The sequence below is a fragment of the Rhodnius prolixus genome, unplaced genomic scaffold (genome assembly GCF_049639745.1).
Source record: "Rhodnius prolixus isolate KJV_2025 unplaced genomic scaffold, Rpr scaffold_2, whole genome shotgun sequence".
NCBI lineage: Eukaryota > Metazoa > Arthropoda > Insecta > Hemiptera > Reduviidae > Rhodnius > Rhodnius prolixus.
In genome coordinates, this window is record NW_027411592.1 from 33,276,281 (window position 1) to 33,296,069 (window position 19,789).

At 33.6% G+C, this 19,789-nt stretch overlaps 1 protein-coding gene across 7 annotated transcripts in view; it reads right to left on the reverse strand.

Annotated features, from left to right (window-relative positions):
- SCaMC (Short Calcium-binding Mitochondrial Carrier) overlaps window positions 1-19,789 on the reverse strand; it is a 72,245-nt gene that overhangs the window by 8,532 nt on the left and 43,924 nt on the right. For 6 of the 7 annotated variants that reach the window (XR_012455570.1, XR_012455569.1, XR_012455571.1 and 3 more), the window contains one exon: window positions 699-857. Coding sequence is in view for 1 of the 7 variants with exons in the window: in XM_074119060.1 (XP_073975161.1) it covers window positions 699-857 (159 nt within the window). In the remaining 6 variants the exon portion in view is untranslated. Of the gene's footprint in view, window positions 1-698; window positions 858-2,003; window positions 2,088-19,789 lie in introns of those variants that run through there. The other variant, XR_012455574.1, reaches the window with a different exon arrangement.

The following is a 19,789-nucleotide window of genomic DNA, read 5'->3' on the forward strand; positions in this document are numbered from 1 at the left end:
ACAAAAAAATGGAAACACCTTGAAAAATCATCAAAATACTTTTGTGGAATCTGAGTTCTGTACGTGTCTATTGAGCTCATTAGTGATTTTAGGAGCTGTGGTCTTGCGATCAGGTCTAACAATTCGCTTTAGAGTCCGACGGTCTCTCTCAGACAACTTCGACTTCCGACCAGACCTGTGCTTGGCTGAGGACGTTTTCCCTTCTCTTTCAAAAGCAGTCATTACTTTTGAGACATTACCTCTTGAAACGCCAAACATTCGGGCACATTCTGTTACACTAGCGCCTGCCATTCGAGCACCAACAATTTGGCCTCTTTGAAAGTCTGAGAGGTTTGCCATTTCTAGAAGGTTATAAACAATTTCCTTAAATTTCTTTTTTTTTTAAAAAAAAAAAAAAAAAGGTAGGTTAAAAAACCATATCAAATAACAGAATTTAAAAAAAAACCATTAAAATATGTCAAGTTTTGATTGATTTGAACATGTTCAAACATTATGATGCCAAAAGTCAAGTGTTTCCATTTTTTGTCCACCCCCTGTAGTTTCACATTAAGAGAAGAAAATGTAGAGCTACAGTAAGTAGAAGACTTGGTAGCGATGATCAGATAATGTAGATGGAGAGTGCTAGGATCTTTCTGGGCCAAAAAATTAATCTCAACAATGTATTATAAATGTTTAAAGACGTTATATATATATATCACCTGCATGTACACTTTGAGTCTGTCCAATGGTGCAGTACAAGTTCTTGAAACAGCACCAGCTACTCCTCCAGCCACCAGATGTCTCCACCACATTCCGCTAATCATTTCAGATTGAGTGAAGTCATCGGGGACATTCATGTCCTCTCCGATATCCAGATACTGTAATTAACAAAAAATAATTGTATCTTATTAATTTAATTTAAGAGCCATTAACAACTTGGGTTATGGGCTCGGCTGGCCTTCGGCAAAGTTTTAACAAAAGATAACAAAGTCTATGAGATTTAAAAGACTCGTAGGAAGAAATAAATCTATTGTTGGACAACCATAACTTAGTTGTAATATAAAAAAATCAAATCATTCAGTGTAATAGATCTTTCCCTCTTAATCTAACGCAGAAGTTGATTGTAAATACATCTGCGTGTTCCTTACAGGCTCCAACCAAACCGTTGCTCTAATTTCGACCAAATTAGGCATATATTGAATTTTACATAATTTATGATTGCATCAAGACCTATTTTTACATAATCAACCTTTATTAACCCTACCTAAGTTCATAAAGGAAGAATGGGGATATCGGTAGCAATGTTGTTAATGTGGTTAGATTTGTGTATCCACAGAACTCCAAAATCAATGAAACTATTCTACAACAAATCGTTCTTCAACCAGTATATTGAGCAATCTACTGAAAGTTAATAGTTTGGAGCAGAAAGGAACTGTAAATGTCCAATATATGTATAAAACTTGGCATAAAGTCGATTTTTTGGGTACACTTTTGCTTAAGTCAGAACCAGCTATTGTTTTTGGTCAATGTCTAAATAGAACACTGATCCAATACTTTATTTTCTCAGATCTTTGCAAGAAAATAAAATAAATGATAACATTAGGATGAAAAAATAATTGCCTTCCAGTCGAGTAAAATTTATTTTGCTCGACTGAAATGACAATTATTTTTTCATTCTAATGAAACTATGATTCAGTCACCAAAAAGAATGAACAACAATAAATGATAACCTGATTCAGGTATTAAAATGCTTTATAAGGTAGCTGATATTAAACAATTTTTTATTTTTTGTAATTACTGGATACAACATTTTTAGATTAAAGTTATAGGAAGAGTTTGTACGTTTAATTCACTCCTTCATTTGAACGAAGAATGAATCATCATTTCATTCTATCGAATAATGCAGTAAATATGTAATTTGAAACAAATAATAAACAATAAGCAAAGTACTCTTTAAAGTTAAGACTTTAAACAGTACACAACGAAGATAACAGAATGGAAACATCAAATAAGTGGCATTTTACCTGCTGCAAACATTCTTCAAGCATATCATGCCTGACATCTGTTAAACAATAATAAGAACACAAATCCATGGCCATGTAAAAATAAAAATAAAATAAATAAGAAACTGATGTTGTGATAAGATGCTGTGGATACTGTCTGATGATCACTGACTATCAATCAAAGTTCACAACCTTCAAGATCAATTTGTACTGTAATTTTCTACTATAGCATTTCTCATCATACTATACTAACACAATACCCTTCATACCCGTTATATATTATATATTTTAAAATTATTAAAAGTAATTAATGTTTAAAAGTTTGGCATTATCTATTTATAATTTAAAGAATATTTCTAGACTAATATTATAACCATTAATTAACATATTCATCAGCTAATCATTCTGGGACTTCCTTTAGATTTCTTCTACATATAAATCATTAATTATGTCCAGATAACTTTATAGAATAAAGCCACTTGAAGGTATTTCCTAAGAACACTCTTTGCGCACTGATAAGAGATCGGTAGATCTAAGTATCTAATCGTTAAGCACTAAGTTAAGAAATATGATGACTAAACTACCTCTTATTTATATTTGAACTATATTAGATTTGTAATTTAAAACAAAATGTGAGGGAAGAAAGAAAATTTGCCTCGTTATCTTTGCTACCAAGCTTGGAACAACTGCAACAAAATCATTTCAACAAATATTCCAAGGAATGATCCCCAAACACCGAGCAAAGGCCATTTTTATGTCTCAATGATGTCATAATAAGAAAATAATAATTATAAATAAATAAATAATAATAATAAGGATCGCTTATTTTTGCAAGAGGACTAACTTAAAACTATGTTATTCAGCATATGTATGTTTGAGAACTACCTACAAGGCGTTAAAACAAAACTAAAATTATCGATCCCATAATTGTAATTTTCCCCAAAAACAAAATTGTTTTTGTTTACCTAAAATTGTGATACTTGATTTAATTAAAATAGCAATGTATCTTGATGAATCCATAAGATCGATGAAAGTATTATTTATTTTTTCTCAATTCAAAGGAATCATTACGAACTGTGCTAAATCTAAAACATGTACAGAATATATAGATTACAATTAATTTTGTTTGTTAAACAAGATTGATGGTAGTGAACACTTTTTGTACCAGCCATGAGCAACTGCACATGTAGGAAAGTAGTACAGAGCTTGCTTAAGGGACTAGCGCTTCAGTCACCAATAGCAAGACTTTGAAAAGAGTTCGTTGGATACCAACAACGGCACCAATTCACTTAGATAATTGAAATACTGCTTAATTTATTTTAAAAAAACTATCATTTTTTCCCCTTCTGTTTGACCGGGTTGCTCTAGTCGTAAATTTGAAAATAAGCCGGCCTTTTCATTTAAAATAAAAAAAAAAAGAAAATCAAAATGATTAAGTTAGGCTGGCAGGTACAACAAAGAGAAAAATTAAAAACACAAGTATATTTGAAATAAAACTGCAAACTATTCAAAATAAGAACGGCAAAGGGTAGGGGGAAGAAGCTGATAATAAACGTCATACAATGAAGGTGAAAGAGCCAAAACAGAAATAGAAGGCCCTAAGACGTGACATTGCCAAATCTTTTACAGAGTTGTTCTAATAAATTAAAAGATAATATACCCTCAACAGTTCCCAAATGTCAATAACCTTTTTAAATTACTTACATTAAGGAAACATAACCTTTCCCCAATTTGTATTATTTTTCATTAAATAAAGCACAAAAAGCCTAAATATTAAATAAAGGATAAGTTTAATGTTTCTCTTTAAAAAGCTGCGTTTATAACAAAAGTACCGTCTTTTAAAAATTAGAGAGATTATTTCAGATAGTTTTCTTGCAATAATTATTTTTAATTTACTGTTTTTAATGTAACAATATATGTAGGCAAACTTGTCCATTGGCATGAAGCTTTTTGGGTTTTTTTAACATAGTAGCTGTAATAATTAACTCAATTACAGGCGTATCTCATTATCTATTTGCAGACTGAGTTTAATACTAGGCTATCAAGACCAAGTGCTTGGACAAGCAAGTCTAAGTTATTGGACAGACTGCTAGCATAGCATATTTTATTCTTCGTATGTTATGAATGTTGGTTTATAAGATCTATTATAATTTAAGGCTGGAGTGTGAATTGCAAACACAAATGTAATTGCGCCAGATAGGGGAAATTTTACTTCAGTAAAATTCCCTATACAGCAATAAACTGAATATAAACTTTAAAAAAGTTCGAAACGTTTATCAAGTAAGAAAGAAATCATGAATGAAAATTTTAAATATTATACCATTTTAAAGACTTTAAAAATTTTATTGCAGAAACTACTCACAATAATTTCTTTCTTACCATTACAAGTTTAATTAAAGAAGAGGTTATTAATTAAAAATTTTAAAACTACTGATTTTTAGGAAGGCACTTTTAATAGCGCAGTTTGAAATATAATTAGTGGCTGTCAATTAACGAATAACGGTAACTAGTTAGAAAGTTGTCCTTCGAAGGAGAATGCTCTTTGTAAAACAATGCGTCCTTGTGCGGACCGCGACCTTGTAACTTACCTACCATGTCTCTAGACAGCTGTTTGGGGGCTTGTCCAGGCGCTGGCTTTTTACTTTGCTTAAAAACTTTATTCATTTTATAATTTACTATTGTGTCTTTTCTAATGAATAAAAATTTAGTATTTTTGATGTATTAAAAAAATATTATATGGAGTTCCAGCAAAGGAATAAGAATGATTTCAGGGAATGTAGACAAAAACTTGAAAATGGTTTTGTAAGGGAGATGTAGCAAAGGGTGTTGGAAAGAGAGAAACTGTATTGAATTTAAAAATAACAACAAAAACTAGTGAATAAACAAATACAGTGAACAGACGAATAATTATTTAATAGATTTGAAAGAAAAAAAATTATCATACATATTTTTATCAATAAATTATTTAATTAGTTGGGAAGAGGGCCAGGCCCCCTTTGGCCCCAAATGACCCACGATTAAAAGCAGGCTAAGGATTCCAAATTCGAGAAAAATATGATAAATGTTTTTAGAATACACACGATCCTATATTTACTCAGTTCAACTTGATAGCGCTTATAATGGTCAAATATAATTAGTAATTTATAAGGAAGTTGTAATCTGTATGAACTAAAAATGTAGATAAGCCGGCGGCTTCGTATTAGAGAGAGGTTTGCGAGTAGATTGAGACAGACCACTTACCACCACTAAGCATAAACAAAACTAATCAAAAGCAAAGTCATAATTTTACCGTTAAATAACAAGAGAGGTATTAAATTCAACAAACTTAAAATACAAACTATAAAAATCAATAGTTTTAGTATAATTCGTATAGGATTTCTGTCAACAGAGCTTTTTATTTATTTCTTTGACACATACGCGTTCCAAAGATTAATAAAAACGCTGACTGGAGAATCTATGACAGATTAATTTAAAGTAACAAAAATGTTAATATATCCAATATTTTTTAAGAGATTTACAAACAAAATAACTAAAACTGTGAGGAACAAATATTAGAATAAAACCTATAGAGTAGGAATTAGTTTATACAAGAAATGTGAATGTTGATGTAAGAGCAACAAGTGGAGGTGGTAAGAGTGGCGACGCCATTTTGGAGGCTCGCCTGCCATGCCCCTATGACATAGCTGTATTGCAACACGTCAGGCTAGCAAACACGTTTGTACGTTATCTCCTTTCGCACGCTTTCTGACCAGCTTATCAACTGGTCGACCTTGTCCAACCCGATTGGACGCGCTAATGGTAGTTTTTTTTTTTTTTTAGTTGTAACTATCAAAGTGAACTTCATTTTACATTACTCAGGTAAAAAATAAAGACAAACAATAACAACGTTCTTTTGTATCAGTAAAAGTGATAAGAATATCGCATGTACATTATTTAAAAATATTATTGCAAAATAAAATAATATAGTTTAAAATAAACAACAATTGTTAAAAAATTAACTAGAAAGTTACTTAGTTGGTATATCTGCCATCACTAATGATAATGTATCTTTAAATTCTTGATGAGGTTCGGCAACAAATGAAGATATGTAAAAGATGCCATTGTTTTGTAACATACAATATTTTTTTTTCTTCATAAAAAGGTTTCTGGAAGTGGTGTTTGTGTTATTATTATTATAACGCATTACTTGCAAGCGTATAAAGCAACATATGTATATTAAAACAACCCAATCATACATCTTGAAAAATATATTTAACGGCATCTTCAAGTATATTCATTTTTTGTCGAACTTCATCAACGGATTATAGTTTTCTTTTTCAATATAAAATAATTACTACTTTAAATAAGTATATAATGTAAAGGAAATGAAGTAATTTCACGATATTTATTTTAGAAGACTTCAGCAAACTAGAAATGTAAATTCTTTAAAATCCTTTGATTATTAGGGCATAAATTAATTTTCACATTTCTTTAATGCTAGCTTTAGGTGGAATTTAAACATTTTTTAACTAGTTATAATTAATTGTCGACTAAACTAAATTAAAATTATTCATCTAGTGAGGGACTTAAGTTGGTATTGTTGCACTCACAAGGGTTATTTAACGTGGCACAAGAGTTGTAAAACTCAGCTGAAACAATATAATTTTGGCCACCATTTTTACCGCTTAAGCGACAGGCAGCGCAGTAACCTTCTGAGAATTGGAATTTAATGTAAATCCTCCACATATCTTCGCTTATCAAAAATTCACAAAACATTTAATTTATTAGGGAGAAAATTTCAAACTAAAGTGATATATTGTTTTGCTTAAATGAAACACTAATCTTTTGGAAAAATGTTTTAAATTTTATAGGAGAGATGGCTGGGAAATCCCAATCCAAAAAACCATCAGTGCTCCAAACTTTGTAATTTTATTAAAACAATAGAAAAAAATAGAAAAAACTATTTGTGCCAAGGTCCACTCAGCCTAATTAAAAAAAAAACTCGCCTTTTTTGCTAATGTTAATACAAATAACACTTCGCGATTAATATAAACTAATCTTTAACCCAAACAGGGATTCTTGATAATTTTTTTTATTTAATCATCGATTTTCATAAAAAAAAGCGTTTTCTGCTAATCTACGAGGGTCGTTTGAAAAGTCCGTGCAAAAATAAAAACTACTTAATTTTTTGGGGTAAACCTTTTTTATTTTTCAACATAGTCTCCTTTTAGGCTTATACACTTCGTCCAACGCTGCTCTAGTTTGTTGATCCCTTCCGAATAATAGGATTTGTCCAAGTCTGAAAAATAGCCATTCGTTTCGGCAATCACCTCCTCGTTTGAATAAAATCTTTTTCCCGCCAGCCATTTCTTCATATTGGGGAACAAATAGTAGTCCGAGGGAGCCAAGTCTGGAGAATAGGGGGGATGAGAAACGAGTTGGAACCCTATTTCCATTAATTTTGCGACCACAACTGCTGAGGTGTGAGCTGGTGCGTTGTCGTGATGGAAAAGGACTTTTTTGTGGGCTAATCGTGGGCGTTTTTCTTGCATAATCTTTCCGGCCGAAGGAACGGTCTTCGCCTTTTTTGGCGCAGATTCCCCCTTGGTAACCCATTGTTTAGATTGTTCTTTGGTCTCAGGAGTGTAGTGATGTATCCATGTTTCATCCACAATGACGAAACGACGCTTAAAGTCCTGCGGATTCTTCTGGAACAGCTACAAACCGACCTTGCAACACTTCACACGATTTCGTTTTTGGTCAAGCGTGAGCAATCGCGGCACCCATCTTGCGGATAGCTTTGTCATGTCCAAATGTTGATGCAAAATATTATGTACCCGTTCATTCGAGATGCCCACAGCACTAGCAATCTTACGCACCTTCACTCTTCTGTCATCCATCACCATATCATGGATTTTATCAATGATTTCTGGAGTAGTAACCTCAACAGGGCATCCAGAACGTTCAGCGTCACTTGTGCCCATATGGCCACTCCGAAAATTTTGAAACCACTTATAAACTGTTCTAATCGAAGGTGCAGAGTCACCATAATGTTTATCAAGGTTCTCTTTAGTCTCCTCAGGCGTTTTGCCTTTCATAAAGTAGTGTTTAATCAACACACGAAATTCTTTTTCGTCCATTTTTTGAAAATCACTCGACTTCCTCGATTCAAACGAATGCCAAACACAAAGAAATAGACCGATCTGGCTGAAACTTGGTGTGTGTTCTTCCAAGAGATGCTACTAACCAAACATAACCTCGATACGCGCCAGTAAGTGCTATCTCTCTGACTTTGCACGGACTTTTCAAACGACCCTCGTACAAATACAAATTTTAAACTTGTCTATATTTTTTAAATATTTACAAATTTATTTTTGTCTGCTTTGAGTGTTTGGTTTGCGTAGCATAAAAATACAAAAATACATGTAATTATCAAAGCTGTAAATAAATAAAATTTTATTGTGTTCCGTTATGTAACAACCTGGTGTCAAGTGAAATATCTAACTTCGAGTTTGTATTCGTTTCAAGATAGTAGTATTCAGGCGATATTCTTCCAACTTTCAGAAACTAAATGTTGGGTTTTCGAATTATTAAATAATAACTTTTTTTTAAATAATAACAATAACAATAATAATAATAATAATAATAATAATGGCGACACATCTACAACAAGTTTCATTCTGTCAACGAATTTTTAGAATTGAATTATTGTTCAAATATTTATCCAAGAAAATAATAAAAAAAAGTATTGTTTTTGTCTAGACTCAATGAAAACAACGAAATAAAGCTATATCTATAAGTGTTATTATAGGGTCCATTAACCTGGCGGCACTTTGGTTGAATTTTGAGACAAAACTTTTGCACCGAGCTCGAAACACATTGCACTCTTATGCACCACCAAAAAAAAATCTAAATTCGCCAAGGAAAAGCCACAATAAGCAATTAAAGTTTTTTTCCCGCCAAAAAAAATTTGGCCGGATTTGATTGAAACTTACTTCATTATGTTAAGTACACTTTGCACTCCATTGCACCACTTAAAAAAATTCATTAACTTTAATAATTACGGAGATATGGCCATTCAAAAGATCAAAGGAATTTGCCGCAAACACTGAATTTCGAACCGCGACTTAGTATACAGGTAGAGGAGAGCTAGCACCAGCTAGAACCACAAAAAAAATCTAATAAAATATGCACACATTCAGAAATATAAGGAATTAAAGTGCTAAAAAAAGCATTAACTTGGCGGCACTTTGGTGGAATTTTGGGTAAAAAATTATTGCACCCTGCTCAGAACACTTTGCACTCCTATGCACCACCAATAAAAAAGCTAGCACCACCAAGGAAAAGCCTCAATTTTCCATTTAAAGTTCCGCGCGAAATTTAAATTCAAAAAAAATGAGTCTTATTTGCGGGAAAATTGGAGCGCTTTTTTCCAAAATAGCAAGTACTAGTATTAGAACAACTAGCCCCACACAGGAAATGCCAAAAATTAGCATATTTTCAAAGTAATTTACAAATTATTCGACCGATTTTCCCGCCAACTTACCTTTAACCGGAAGTGCTCTAAATTGAATTGAAACTCATCCTATTTTGTTCATGGTAGCTAGCACCAATATGCACCACAAAAAGAAATTTTGAATTTACACTAAAAGCTGATATATTGATAATAAAAGATGCACTGACAGATGTGACCATTAACTTTGCGGCACTTTGGTGGAATTTTGAGAAAAAAATTATTGCACCCAGCTCGAAACACTTTGCAATGCCAATAATAAGCCAGCAACACAACGGAAACTGTAAAAATTCACCAATTGTACGCCAAATATAACTTTAACCGGAAGTGCCCTAAATTGAATTGAAACTCATTCCATTTTGTTCGTGATAGCTAGCACCAATGTGCACCACAAAAAGAAATTTTGAATTTACACTAAAAGCTGAGATATTGATAATAAAAGATGCACTGACAGACGTGACCATTAACTTGGCGGCACTTTGGAGGAATTTTGGGTAAAAAATTATTGCACCCTGCTCAGAACACTTTGCACTCCTATGCACCACCAATAAAAAAGCTAGCACCACCAAGGAAAAGCCTCAATTTTCCATTTAAAGTTACGCGCGAAATTTAAATTAAAAAAAAAATGAGTTTAATTTGTGGGAAAATTGGAGCGCTTTTTTTCAAAATAGCAAGTACTAGTATTAGAACAACTAGCCCCACACAGGAAATGCCAAAAATTAGCATATTTTCAAAGTAATTTACAAATTATTCAACCGATTTTCCCGCCAACTTACCTTTAACCGGAAGTGCTCTAAATTGAATTGAAACTCATCCTATTTTGTTCATGGTAGCTAGCACCAATATGCACCACAAAAAGAAATTTTGAATTTACACTAAAAGCTGATATATTGATAATAAAAGATGCACTGACAGACGTGACCATTAACTTTGCGGCACTTTGGTGGAATTTTGAGAAAAAAATTATTGCACCCAGCTCGGAACACTTTGCAATGCCAATAATAAGCCAGCAACACAACGGAAACTGTAAAAATTCACCAATTGTACGCCAAATATAACTTTAACCGGAAGTGCCCTAAATTGAATTGAAACTCATTCCATTTTGTTCGTGATAGCTAGCACCAATGTGCACCACAAAAAGAAATTTTGAATTTACACTAAAAGCTGAGATATTGATAATAAAAGATGCACTGACAGACGTGACCATTAACTTGGCGGCACTTTGGAGGAATTTTGGGTAAAAAATTATTGCACCCTGCTCAGAACACTTTGCACTCCTATGCACCACCAATAAAAAAGCTAGCACCACCAAGGAAAAGCCTCAATTTTCCATTTAAAGTTCCGCGCGAAATTTAAATTCAAAAAAAATGAGTCTTATTTGCGGGAAAATTGGAGCGCTTTTTTCCAAAATAGCAAGTACTAGTATTAGAACAACTAGCCCCACACAGGAAATGCCAAAAATTAGCATATTTTCAAAGTAATTTACAAATTATTCGACCGATTTTCCCGCCAACTTACCTTTAACCGGAAGTGCTCTAAATTGAATTGAAACTCATCCTATTTTGTTCATGGTAGCTAGCACCAATATGCACCACAAAAAGAAATTTTGAATTTACACTAAAAGCTGAGATATTGATAATAAAAGATGCACTGACAGACGTGACCATTAACTTTGCGGCACTTTGGTGGAATTTTGAGAAAAAAATTATTGCACCCAGCTCGGAACACTTTGCAATGCCAATAATAAGCCAGCAACACAACGGAAACTGTAAAAATTCACCAATTGTACGCCAAATATAACTTTAACCGGAAGTGCCCTAAATTGAATTGAAACTCATTCCATTTTGTTCGTGATAGCTAGCACCAATGTGCACCACAAAAAGAAATTTTGAATTTACACTAAAAGCTGAGATATTGATAATAAAAGATGCACTGACAGACGTGACCATTAACTTGGCGGCACTTTGGAGGAATTTTGGGTAAAAAATTATTGCACCCTGCTCAGAACACTTTGCACTCCTATGCACCACCAATAAAAAAGCTAGCACCACCAAGGAAAAGCCTCAATTTTCCATTTAAAGTTACGCGCGAAATTTAAATTAAAAAAAAAATGAGTTTAATTTGTGGGAAAATTGGAGCGCTTTTTTTCAAAATAGCAAGTACTAGTATTAGAACAACTAGCCCCACACAGGAAATGCCAAAAATTAGCATATTTTCAAAGTAATTTACAAATTATTCAACCGATTTTCCCGCCAACTTACCATTAACTTGGCGGCACTTTGGTGGAATTTTGAGAAAAAAAATTATTGCACCCAGCTCGGAACACTTTGCACTCCTATGCACCTCCAATAAAAAAGCTAGCACCACCAAGGAAAAGCCTCAATTTTCCATTTAAAGCTACGCGCGAAATTTAAATTTAAAAAAAAATGAGTTTTATTTGTGGGAAAATTGGAGCGCTTTTTTCCAAAATAGCAAGTACTAGTATTAGAACCACTAGCCCCACACAGGAAATGCCAAAATTAGCATATTTTCAAAGTAATTTACAAATTACTCAACCGATTTTCCCGCCAACTTACCATTAACTTGGCGGCACTTTGGTGGAATTTTGAGAAAAAAAATTATTTCACCCAGCTCGGAACACTTTGCACTCCTATGCACCACCAATAAAAAAGCTAGCACCACCAAGGAAAAGCCTCAATTTTCCATTTAAAGTTACGCGCGAAATTTAAATTTAAAAGAAAATGAGTTTTATTTGTGGGAAAATTGGAGCGCTTTTTTCCAAAATAGCAAGTACTAGTATTAGAACCTCTAGCCCCACACAGGAAATGCCAAAAATTAGCATATTTTCAAAGTAATTTACAAATTATTCAACCGATTTTCCCGCCAACTTACCATTAACTTGGCGACACTTTGGTGGAATTTTGAGAAAAAAAATTATTGCACCCAGCTCGGAACACTTTGCACTCCTATGCACCACCAATAAAAAAGCTAGCACCACCAAGGAAAAGCCTCAATTTTCCATTTAAAGTTACGCGCGAAATTCCACCAAAGTGCCGCCAAGTTAATGGTAAGTTGGCGGGAAAATCGGTTGAATAATTTGTAAATTACTTTGAAAATATGCTAATTTTTGGCATTTCCTGTGTGGGGCTAGCGGTTCTAATACTAGTACTTGCTAATTTGGAAAAAAGCGCTCCAATTTTTCCACAAATAAAACTCATTTTTTTTTTAATTTAAATTTCGCGCGTAACTTTAAATGGAAAATTGAGGCTTTTCCTTGGTGGTGCTAGCTTTTTTATTGGTGGTGCATAGGAGTGCAAAGTGTTCCGAGCTGGGTGCAATAATTTTTTTTCTCAAAATTCCACCAAAGTGTCGCCAAGTTAATCGTAAGTTGGCGGGAAAATCGGTTGAATAATTTGTAAATTACTTTGAAAATATGCTAATTTTTGGCATTTCCTGTGTGGGGCTAGTGGTTCTAATACTAGTACTTGCTGTTTTGGAAAAAAGCGCTCCAATTTTCCCACAAATAAAACTCATTTTTTTTTAAATTTAAATTTCGCGCGTAACTTTAAATGGAAAATTGAGGCTTTTCCTTGGTGGTGCTAGCTTTTTTATTGGTGGTGCATAGGAGTGCAAAGTGTTCCGAGCTGGGTGCAATAATTTTTTACCCAAAATTCCACCAAAGTGCCGCCAAGTTAATGGTCACTTCTGTCAGTGCATCTTTTATTATCAATATATCAGCTTTTAGTGTAAATTCAAAATTTCTTTTTGTGGTGCATATTGGTGCTAGCTACCATGAACAAAATAGGATGAGTTTCAATTCAATTTAGGGCACTTCCGGTTAAAGTTATATTTGGCGTACAATTGGTGAATTTTTACCATTTCCGTTGTGTTGCTGGCTTATTATTGGCATTGCAAAGTGTTCCGAGCTGGGTGCAATAATTTTTTTCTCAAAATTCCACCAAAGTGCTGCAAAGTTAATGGTCACGTCTGTCAGTGCATCTTTTATTATCAATATCTCAGCTTTTAGTGTAAATTCAAAATTTCTTTTTGTGGTGCACATTGGTGCTAGCTATCACGAACAAAATGGAATGAGTTTCAATTCAATTTAGGGCACTTCCGGTTAAAGTTATATTTGGCGGGAAAATCGGTCGAATAATTTGTAAATTACTTTGAAAATATGCTAATTTTTGGCATTTCCTGTGTGGGGCTAGTTGTTCTAATACTAGTACTTGCTATTTTGGAAAAAAGCGCTCCAATTTTCCCACAAATTAAACTCATTTTTTTTTGAATTTAAATTTCGCGCGTAACTTTAAATGGAAAATTGAGGCTTTTCCTTGGTGGTGCTAGCTTTTTTATTGGTGGTGCATAGGAGTGCAAAGTGTTCTGAGCAGGGTGCAATAATTTTTTACCCAAAATTCCTCCAAAGTGCCGCCAAGTTAATGGTCACGTCTGTCAGTGCATCTTTTATTATCAATATCTCAGCTTTTAGTGTAAATTCAAAATTTCTTTTTGTGGTGCACATTGGTGCTAGCTATCACGAACAAAATGGAATGAGTTTCAATTCAATTTAGGGCACTTCCGGTTAAAGTTATATTTGGCGTACAATTGGTGAATTTTTACAGTTTCCGTTGTGTTGCTGGCTTATTATTGGCATTGCAAAGTGTTCCGAGCTGGGTGCAATAATTTTTTTCTCAAAATTCCACCAAAGTGCCGCAAAGTTAATGGTCACGTCTGTCAGTGCATCTTTTATTATCAATATATCAGCTTTTAGTGTAAATTCAAAATTTCTTTTTGTGGTGCATATTGGTGCTAGCTACCATGAACAAAATAGGATGAGTTTCAATTCAATTTAGAGCACTTCCGGTTAAAGGTAAGTTGGCGGGAAAATCGGTCGAATAATTTGTAAATTACTTTGAAAATATGCTAATTTTTGGCATTTCCTGTGTGGGGCTAGTTGTTCTAATACTAGTACTTGCTATTTTGGAAAAAAGCGCTCCAATTTTCCCGCAAATAAGACTCATTTTTTTTGAATTTAAATTTCGCGCGGAACTTTAAATGGAAAATTGAGGCTTTTCCTTGGTGGTGCTAGCTTTTTTATTGGTGGTGCATAGGAGTGCAAAGTGTTCTGAGCAGGGTGCAATAATTTTTTTCTCAAAATTCCACCAAAGTGCCGCCAAGTTAATGGTAAGTTGGCGGGAAAATCGGTTGAGTAATTTGTAAATTACTTTGAAAATATGCTAATTTTTGGTATTTCCTGTGTGGGGCTAGTGGTTCTAATACTAGTACTTGCTATTTTGGAAAAAGGCGCTCCAATTTTCCCGCAAATAAAACTCCATTTTTTTTTAATTTAAATTTCGCGCGTAACTTTAAATGGAAAATTGAGGCTTTTCCTTGGTGGTGCTAGCTTTTTTATTGATGGTGCATAGGAGTGCAAAGTGTTCTGAGCAGGGTGCAATAATTTTTTACCCAAAATTCCACCAAAGTGCCGCCAAGTTAATGGTCACGTCTGTCAGTGCATCTTTTATTATCAATATCTCAGCTTTTAGTGTAAATTCAAAATTTCTTTTTGTGGTGCACATTGGTGCTAGCTACCACGAACAAAATGGAATGAGTTTCAATTCAATTTAGGGCACTTCCGGTTAAAGTTATATTTGGCGTACAATTGGTGAATTTTTACAGTTTCCGTTGTGTTGCTGGCTTATTATTGGCATTGCAAAGTGTTCCGAGCTGGGTGCAATAATTTTTTTCTCAAAATTCCACCAAAGTGCCGCAAAGTCAATGGTCACGTCTGTCAGTGCATCTTTTATTATCAATATATCAGCTTTTAGTGTAAATTCAAAATTTCTTTTTGTGGTGCATATTGGTGCCAGCTACCATGAACAAAATAGGATGAGTTTCAATTCAATTTAGAGCACTTCCGGTTAAAGGTAAGTTGGCGGGAAAATCGGTTGAATAATTTGTAAATTACTTTGAAAATATGCTAATTTTTGGCATTTCCTGTGTGGGGCTAGTTGTTCTAATACTAGTACTTGCTATTTTGGAAAAAAGCGCTCCAATTTTCCCACAAATTAAACTCATTTTTTTTTGAATTTAAATTTCGCGCGTAACTTTAAATGGAAAATTGAGGCTTTTCCTTGGTGGTGCTAGCTTTTTTATTGGTGGTGCATAGGAGTGCAAAGTGTTCTGAGCAGGGTGCAATAATTTTTTACCCAAAATTCCTCCAAAGTGCCGCCAAGTTAATGGTCACGTCTGTCAGTGCATCTTTTATTATCAATATCTCAGCTTTTAGTGTAAATTCAAAATTTCTTTTTGTGGTGCACATTGGTGCTAGCTATCACGAACAAAATGGAATGAGTTTCAATTCAATTTAGGGCACTTCCGGTTAAAGTTATATTTGGCGTACAATTGGTGAATTTTTACAGTTTCCGTTGTGTTGCTGGCTTATTATTGGCATTGCAAAGTGTTCCGAGCTGGGTGCAATAATTTTTTTCTCAAAATTCCACCAAAGTGCCGCAAAGTTAATGGTCACGTCTGTCAGTGCATCTTTTATTATCAATATATCAGCTTTTAGTGTAAATTCAAAATTTCTTTTTGTGGTGCATATTGGTGCTAGCTACCATGAACAAAATAGGATGAGTTTCAATTCAATTTAGAGCACTTCCGGTTAAAGGTAAGTTGGCGGGAAAATCGGTTGAATAATTTGTAAATTACTTTGAAAATATGCTAATTTTTGGCATTTCCTGTGTGGGGCTAGTTGTTCTAATACTAGTACTTGCTATTTTGGAAAAAAGCGCTCCAATTTTCCCGCAAATAAGACTCATTTTTTTTGAATTTAAATTTCGCGCGGAACTTTAAATGGAAAATTGAGGCTTTTCCTTGGTGGTGCTAGCTTTTTTATTGGTGGTGCATAGGAGTGCAAAGTGTTCTGAGCAGGGTGCAATAATTTTTTACCCAAAATTCCACCAAAGTGCCGCCAAGTTAATGCTTTTTTTAGCACTTTAATTCCTTATATTTCTGAATGTGTGCATATTTTATTAGATTTTTTTTGTGGTTCTAGCTGGTGCTAGCTCTCCTCTACCTGTATACTAAGTCGCGGTTCGAAATTCAGTGTTTGCGGCAAATTCCTTTGATCTTTTGAATGGCCATATCTCCGTAATTATTAAAGTTAATGAATTTTTTTAAGTGGTGCAATGGAGTGCAAAGTGTACTTAACATAATGAAGTAAGTTTCAATCAAATCCGGCCAAATTTTTTTTGGCGGGAAAAAAACTTTAATTGCTTATTGTGGCTTTTCCTTGGCGAATTTAGATTTTTTTTTGGTGGTGCATAAGAGTGCAATGTGTTTCGAGCTCGGTGCAAAAGTTTTGTCTCAAAATTCAACCAAAGTGCCGCCAGGTTAATGGACCCGTTATTATAATTGAGGAAAGAACGAGTTTAAAGTTGTTTCTAAATGCAAAGCTACTACCATTGGTAATACCCAACAACACACTTCAGAGTGTGCTGTTTCGTAGTTACCATCCTTAAATTAAGACTGATACCATTGACGCATCTTTTCTTACTACGCCCTATGGGTCAGTATCAATCGCCATACCGGACGTTACCTATTTTGTTATTCCTGTTTTAATTTTCGTACAACGCAAAACAAAAAAAATGTTGCAATTTTTATCGTAAGAACTCCAAAGCCTTTTAATTTTATTGCATCAGTTATGAAATGATTTTCAGTAGATAAACCAGTTATTTTAGAGGTTCATTTGAATTAGAAAAATGTTATATATATATAATTTAACAAGCGTACTAAAAATAAATTTCATAATTTCAAGGACAACAAAAAGATCATTGTGAACTCGTAATATTGTTATTATTTTATTATATCCACCTTTTATTAGAACAATAAGTCTTCAAATAAAAATAAATAAATAAGCGTTTGCTCTTTAAGGCATGAATGTATCTTAATTGGACCAGTTGGATAATTATAGATTAGAGCGATGCAAAAAAAAGTTGTGCTTATATTCTCAGATTTGATATTGCATCATCAATTTATCGCCAGAGAGAAGCTGCAACGGTGCCCAGAGATTTGGTGCTAAAATTTACAAATCTCTGCTAAAACTTATCAATTATTATTATTTATTTTTTTACCTCCTTCTGAATAAGCAAAAGCAGATAATTTGTATTATATTCCAGGATGTGCGTAATAAAATATACGAAGCTCTTTCTTCCTGGTAGTGTTAAGAAAAGTAGCCTTCATGATCCATGAACTGGAGACATTTTACCTGAGTATACAATTTGTGTAAACAAATAAAATTAAAATAATATAATAATAATAATAATAATAATAATAATAAGTTAGGGAAGGGATTAGCTATGAGGTTAGCATACTGGACTCCCACGCGGAGGTCCCGGGTTCGAATCCAGCAGCTGACCCTTAGATTTTCTCTTCCTAGGAGCTTCTTACAGCTCACTGTCCGGTGATGGACAGTGTTGTCTGTAACGAGAGAACACTGTCCGGAGGCCGGCAGTGCACTGGAAAAAGCTCCGGGCGCTAATGACCTCAGCTGTTGATGCGCCAAAAAAAAAAAAAAAAAAAAAAAAATAATAATAATAATAAGGGAAGGGATTAGCTATGAGATTAGCATACTGGACTCCCACGCGGAGGTCCCGGGTTCGAATCCAGCAGCTGGCCCTTAGGATTTTCTCTTCCTAGGAGCTTCTTACAGCTCACTGTTCGGTGATGGACAGTGTTGTCTGTAACGAGAGAACACTGTCCGGAGGCCGGCAGTGCACTGGAAAAAGCTCCAGGCGCTAATAACCTTGGATGTTGAAGCGCCTTAAATCATAAAAAAAAAAAAAATAATAATAATAAAAATAAAATAATAATAAATTAATACTGGGTTCGATTTCAGGACTTGATCTTGCATTGCAATTTAAGTATATAGACTGTTGTTCATTGTTTTTGGCGGCAGATTCATTTCCAAAAGGAAGGAAAATTATTGCCTATTTCAGTCATAAATCTTTAATTTCATTTTATTTAGTGGCAGGCTTCCGGCCTAGGGGAATAGCCCTGAAAATTTGACATTAAATAAAAAGTATTAATGACTGAAAATGGCAATATTCTTTCTTCCTAGTTTATTTACAAGTTCTTAACATATAACCTTCATAAAGGTTATAAGTAAAATATTGCTATCCGCGTCCGCCCGAATTACTTTTTAATACACTTTTTTTTCTTCTTTTTTTTTGTACTGAGATTTGCGTTAAAGAATTTGCTAGAAAGTATAATAAAATAGAAAGCGATGAGATAGAGCTACTGTCTTGCAATCACGCTGCTGATACAGCTCATTAGCAAAGAAAACTCTGCATGACACAAGATCACACCACATTGACGAAAAAACAGCTGAAAAAAATTATCACTCTAATAACAAATAAATATTCCGCTGTTATGCAATAAGTGTTTTTTTTTTTTTATAACGATATTAAAATAATGCAAAAAACCTTATTATTAAAATCAGTGGGCGGGGCAATATCTTAGACCATAGCTTTCTTTTCATGATTAAACCTTCTTTTATTCACTTTCTAAAATCTTCAAATTGATTGAATCACATGTTTACTTTCCTTTTTCACTTAATCACTTCTGTTTTATGAAATAGCAATGAAACTGTCTCAATTTTTTTTTTTAAATTAAGCTTTTGCAAGAGATTTTACTTAAGATGTTCTCATTATACAACATTTAAAACCCTTTTAACATTTTCCTGCGGCCCGTGGCACAAAACGGCAAATAATAAAAATCTAAATCATAAAATATTTCAAATTTGATGTTAATAAAGTTTGGTAATTTTCCCTCGTACAATTATTGTCTCAGCGTTCAAATCTTATATTCGTAATACGGGCTCTTTCTTTGTATGATCGCTCGACTTTTAGTACGCCACTTTGAACAGACAGAGCGTATTCTCGCCGTCGAAGCTAAGGATTTTCGCTTTTTCTTTATTTATTTTATGGTGCAACAATTGATATATAAATGTGAATGCAATCGCATTATTTTTATTTCGTCTGGCTTTTAATAGAAAAAATGATGAAGGAAGATATGAAGCAATTTCATAGAAGTAACTAATGCCGTTTTTTTGTTGATTTGTTAATAAATTTCATTTTAATTAATAATCTGTATTATAAATAGATAAAAACAATTAATACATAAGAACCGGAAATAAATATAAAAAGAAATATTTATATGCATACTGCGGCCCTCGTTAATAAACCAATACCCTTTACAGAAAAAGGTTGCCGACCCCTGGACTATAGTCAATTATGTTGTTGAGCGATAGAAC